The 6,000-nt window shown below is 43.8% G+C and overlaps 1 protein-coding gene across 1 annotated transcript; it reads right to left on the bottom strand.

Annotated features, from left to right (window-relative positions):
- Positions 1 to 321: 321 nt before the first annotated feature.
- LOC124697874 lies at positions 322 to 3,615 on the bottom strand. Its single transcript, XM_047230406.1, has 5 exons — positions 3,468 to 3,615; positions 3,178 to 3,348; positions 2,975 to 3,027; positions 2,780 to 2,894; positions 322 to 696 (listed from the first exon to the last, which is right to left on the bottom strand). The coding sequence occupies exons 1-5, from the start codon at positions 3,613 to 3,615 to the stop codon at positions 509 to 511; spliced, it is 675 nt and encodes a 224-aa protein (XP_047086362.1). The 3' UTR covers positions 322 to 508.
- Positions 3,616 to 6,000: the final 2,385 nt, after the last annotated feature.

Here is a 6,000-nt window from a genome sequence, read left to right as displayed (position 1 = left end):
CACCATAACAAACTTGGCACCGATATTGTATCATTGGGAAAACCAACCCAATCTATATATAGCAAGTGAACTGAACCGGCTAGAAACAAAAAAAAAAGACAAGGTGATGTACATCTTGGAAATTAGCATAGACATGAACATGTCCCCGGAGTTGCAAAATAGCAATATAAAAAACAAGTTTATACTTTGGAGAACGACAGCTTAGTCTACATATAGTTCAGTGCGTAATCGCACAACTTTGGAGTAAAGACCACAAATGTTAACTTCGACATAAGTAGAAGATACTGTACTAAACTAGCTTCAAAACTATACAAAGGAGAAAAGACTAAAATTACATACAAAGTATGTGCTGGTGTATAATAGCAAAGGCCACTGATATTTTAAGATCCAAAACATATTCAGAAGATCAAATTGATAGGAACCACGTGAAAAAACAGCTTCTTTATGCCTCTTAATATGAAATCAAGCGCAACAAATAACCAATGATGCAAAACACCATCACATCACATCAAAATATTAAATAAAAACGATCATACCTCACTATGGCAAAACTGCACTTAATAAGACATGTAGCAGCATCAGGCATGGGTCGTCTTCTAGGTCCCAGGCAGCCGAAATGCCTGAGCAGCAGGACATGTGGAACATGTTCACCAACCATCAGCACGCAGCACAGCTCCTCCCACTCAATCTTTCTGTCTTAAAATAAAAACAATGACCATTAAATAGAGAACATTCTATCCTAAATTTCTAGTATTTTAAATGTTGAGTTTAAATAAAAACTGTCCTTCCTCTATTATATAAGGATGCACCAGAATGATCCTAAAATTTAGAATTAGACATGAACATTCATTGAGTAGATGGAAGCTATATAATTTACTTGACTATTCACATCACTTTCCTAAAAACATTCAGAATCTTAACTAAGCAAGAGAAATCTAGAACCAAAACCAACTCAAATCCTACACAAAATAACAAACAGAGATATTCATATCCTAAAGTGAATTAAATAAAGAGAACTTACAATCATTGGGCATAAAAATTAGTGTTGTCAAACTATAGTTCATGCATTAAACTAGCGCTAAACTTTCCCAATTGGAATGAAATAGACATAAGTGGAAATTGATCTCAAAACTTGATTCGCAGATTCATATAAACATGTAGCATTTCGAATTTGTTTTATAAATCTGCACTAAAGAGCAAATGGGCAGCAATAGCAACACGGTGTATTCATTCATCTCGCCCAGCTCGGACTAGCTAATTCTCCACAGCACGAGCCATTGTTTAGAGCAAGGCTGGAAACAATGTTCTTTCCCATGTGATCCATATTCTTATCCATGCAATTGATCTAGATTACCTATCACTATCAGTACCTAAGCACTAATTTTTGTATACATGAGTGAACAGGAGAGTTACACAATTTAGAATGTTTAGTGCCGATGATTAGAATGTTTTGCAATGCACATCAATTTCCGAAACCTTCTCTTCCATGTTTTAAGGCTGCAAACAAGATCGCCAGGTTTTCTAATACACCAGAACAAATCCTGCGGACTTGCCAACTATTCTAGCATGTCCACCACAAATGCCACAAACATTTGTAGCAAACAATTCAGTCGAGAAAGGAATTAGAAATCAGCGAAGATTGATCTCAATCGGCAGATTCATATAAACATTTAGTATTTGAATTTGTTTTATCAATCTGCAATGAAGAGCAAATGGGCAGCAATAGCACTGTGTATGCATGCATCTTGACAGCTCATACTAGTTAATCTTGCGCATCATGAGTTAATGTTTAGAGCAAACCTAAACTAAAATCATATCTGAAGGTGCAGCTAGCTCACACGGAAATGGACACGAAAAAATATGAATTTTCACCTAAAGTTCTCTACTGATCTGCCAACACGGTGTGCACAGGGTCAGTCAGACTCCAGCCAGAGTTCACAAGGAAGAAGCGAAGGTTGATCTTCGGTAGTAGATTGCTGTATGAATACAGAACATCCTAGTCCGAATAATCAGTTATGAACTAACATATGATCTAAAGTCCAAGCACTCCACAAGGCGCACTGAAATCAGGACGTATTTGCAGCCTGAAGAAATAAGAAGACTAGGGAATTCTGACAACATATTGTGCAAGTGTGCTATAGGGTTATCCTTCTTTTTACGGTATTGTAGTATGGTCTTGAATGGACAAAAAAATTAGCATTCATTAATTGGCTTAACTTGAGTAGATGCTCAGGTACCATAGCTATGCATCCACGTATAAACTAGTTCAACAGTTACAGGTTCTAGTTTTTAACCAGCATATACACTCAAACAGTCAAACGAAAGATAATTGCTTGACATCACACAGAGTAATCAAACTTGGAGGACTACATCTATTATTTATTTCAAGATAAACCAGGGATGAAAATCAATATTACTGATCCCATTTTCAGTTCTTGTTGATTCTGAAGCTATTTCCTCAAGACAGGCAAAGAAACAATAGGAGTTGACACCAGAGTTGTAAAGCAACCATCCCAATTTGCTACGGAGATTACGTGAAGTAGAGACTGCATTTCCCTTATCCAGCAGACTGGTCGTCTAATTAATCCATTGAAACCGCATATACACTGGCAGCATTACCACCAAAAGTAAGCAAGTTTGAACCAAATTGCATTTTCAGCCCATGGATCAGCCCCCATAAATCCATATCAAAATGATATGCTCGTCCCTAGCGCCGCCAGCATACAGGTATCCAAATCCAGGAATCAGAGCGTCTTGAACAAATAGGAGCTTCCCATACCTGGAAACTGTTGCCCCTCCAAGGCTCCAAGGTAGCTGCAAGGGATGTGAGGGAGAAGCTGCTGGACCAACGGGACTAGAGCTAGGACGCCTCGCCCCTCCTCCTGCCTGTTGCTCTGCCAAGAAACAATTTTTCAGTCCAAAAAACCGAATCAGGGGAACCAAAGGAATAGGTTCAGGGCACTGGATAGCATACCTGCGGATGCCGGATGTCGGCGTCCCGGATCAGGGAGCGGCGAATGCCAAGGTCTGGGCCTCAGCGGAGACGGAGGGCAGAAGGGCGGAGCTGCGCCGCCGCGTCCGCTAGGACGGCACCACCAAGCCGGCGTGAAGCAGCCCCGGTCGGCCGCGCGCGCGACGCAGGCAGCAGGTTCGACGGAGAGCCGCAAACCGTCCTACCAGTGCACGCGCGCGCCGGCGAACGAGCCGCCGCGACGCACTGGTACTTGGGGGCACCGCCTCTGTCCTTCGTGAGGCCATGGCCGCGGCGGTCGTTCTGGTGCAGGACAGCAGGAGCGGAGGGAGGGGATGTAGAGGTGAGGGGGAAGAGCGGCGGCGGCGGCGTTCGATCTGGGTTTCGTTGGGTAGGAGAGGGGATCGAGTTAGGTGTCACGAGAGGTGAAGGAGGAGTCGTGGATGGCAGCAATAGCTCGAGGACGTCGCCGGCACTGGCAACAACAGTTCCGGACAGGCGACCACCATCTCTTCTTCCGGCGGCGCGGCGAGCTCCTCCCGCCTGTCGCCCAAGGTTCTTGTCCCCAACAGCCACCAGGACGACGGGTGATCTCCGCCCTCCCCTGTCCTTGGCTCGCTCGCCACAAGGACGAACGCGTCCATCTTCTGAGGAGAGGCCGTTGCGCCTCCCGCTGCCCCGCCTAGTAGGGGGTGGAGAGGAATTTTGATGGCCGGCGTGAAGGGGATTAGGTGGCCAGCCTAGATGGGATTGGGTGGGTGGGTGCGCCGGTGAGCGGCGGTGCTGGGTTGCCGGCGGGGAGCAGCAGATCGAGATCGAGTGCGGCGGCGGCGGCAGCGGCAGCGAAGCGAGCAGGATGTTGGGTGCGTGCGTTTTGTGTTCTCCAGTGAGGATTTACTTCCTCATTATTTCCTCTCTCTCTCTCTCTGACTCTGATGAAGTAGTAGTAATCATGTTGGGTTTATCGCTCCGTATTTCATTCCCGATGTACTCGAATCAATATTTCATCTCCCGCGTGATAGATCATTTAGATCCTAATTAATAGCATGTTCTAGTCGACAATGCATGCATATAGGTGATGTACCGGTTACAGTACTACTCTACTTGCCGATCACTTGAGATGCCATCATCATTCACCTGCCTACTCCTTCATCCGTCCTTAAATAAGTGTATTTTAAATTTGATATTACATATGTTACCGTATTTTATGTAAAAGTTCAGTGAAATTTGGAATTGTTTGGCTTCCAAAATAGAAAAAACATGCACTTATTTGCGGATAGAAAGGTCTAATTGTTTTGTTCAGCGCGGGGAGCGTATCGACCGTGCACATTGCATCGGACGGTTCCGTAGGCTACTAGGTGCTGCCGATGCTGGGCCAGTTGTTGTTGGATTCCGTCGCGCTCAATTTCGATTTGGACTTGTGTTTTCCCGCGTGAACTAAAACAGAGTTTTTGTTGCACCACGCAATAATTACTTGATGGATCGAGTAGTACATATCATGCTTGCTTGAACTAACTTAGTAGGAATGAGTATAGCTATTTTAGTAGGAATAGCAAAATATGATTCACGCATATTCTAGTTATATATCTTTTGTCAAAATATTTTCACTCCATTTTAGAATTTCAGTAAAAAAAATTAAATGTTGTGAGCAACTCAAATCAAACGAACAAGATATTTGTCTAAATATGGGTTTATATAATTTTTAAGAAAATTATGTACAAGTTCACCTCGTTTTTCACACATATTCCAGTTATTTTTTCTATTTTCGCACAAATATAATCCACACATATTCCAGTTATATATTTTCAGTTCATTCGCTTAAAATACCTCCATCTTTTTGTGAGCAACTGAAACCAAACTATCAATATATCATTTGTGACCCACTAAAGGAAAATCTACGTATGTTGACGGCCCTGATCCTACGCCGATGGCTTTCCTCGAGGCTGCCGGCATAGGTATCGAGGAAGGGAGCTGAGAAGTGTGGTCGTCGGCGTAGATGGACCTAGTCGTCGGCGTACAATCGCCCGTCGGCGTTGGTCGAGGATGGCCTTTGGCATACAGCGGGCCATCGACGTAGCTATTCCACGTGGGCTCTCCCACCGGCCAGCCGGACGGATTACAGGATAGGGTCGGTCAATGTCGTCGGCATATTTTTTTGTCGAGCTAATCATGCTTCTGTTCTTATTTACTTATTTTCCAAGATATTTTGAATATATTTATATTAAATAAATAACTTTGAGGGATGCCCGATTTGCGGTATCCACACCCCGGCCTTCATAATATATTGGCTCCGTTCAACAAACTATGCGGTGGTTAAGGCCATGACCTATCTCATTTTGCTTGAAAGCCATAGAAGTCCAGTTTTGTGAAGGGATTTTTCGGAAAAAACTATTGTAGTCCATGTATGTCCATGTTTCTCGCAATTAGGTCCCATAAAATGATGTTGCACGTTGGTTTTCCATTTTTTAAGATTCTTTTTGAATCGATTGTCGCTAAATTTTGGTTTCACATGAAATGATAGAGCATGAATCTCGCACCACGGGTCCCCGGGTGTGACCGGCTTCGCGCACATGGGCTGACAAGACTTGCGAAGGTTCTTGGGGGAACTCCCTCTTGGGATGAACTGGAGGGAATCTTGAGAGTACATAGGTTGATCCTTGTTACCACATGTCCATGTGACCTAATCAAGCTCAAATGAAGGCATAAGTCCAGTCAAAGTTGTAATCCGAGGGGTCAACAGGTTAGCTTTCTTTGGATCCTACTCCTAGGAGGGTGGGAATTAACCAAAATCTTGTGTGTGTCCACATGGTGTATACACAAGTGTGGTAAAATGTTGCTAGATCTAATATTGAACCCCCCTAGTGTGACTCGCTTCACGCACATGCAATGACCACAAGTAGAAAGGTTTTAAATGTATACGGGGCGAACTCCCCGGGGGGGGTCGGAGGGAATCTTGAGAGAATATGGGTTGATCCTTGTTACCACATGGCCATGGTGTGGTTTCTATGGAGGTTCAGAGTCTGATGAGT

The sequence above is a fragment of the Lolium rigidum genome, chromosome 3, assembly GCF_022539505.1.
Source record: "Lolium rigidum isolate FL_2022 chromosome 3, APGP_CSIRO_Lrig_0.1, whole genome shotgun sequence".
NCBI classification, from domain to species: Eukaryota; Viridiplantae; Streptophyta; class Magnoliopsida; order Poales; family Poaceae; genus Lolium; species Lolium rigidum.
Note: the sequence above shows the minus strand (reverse complement) of the source record. Positions and strands in the feature narration are given on the sequence as shown.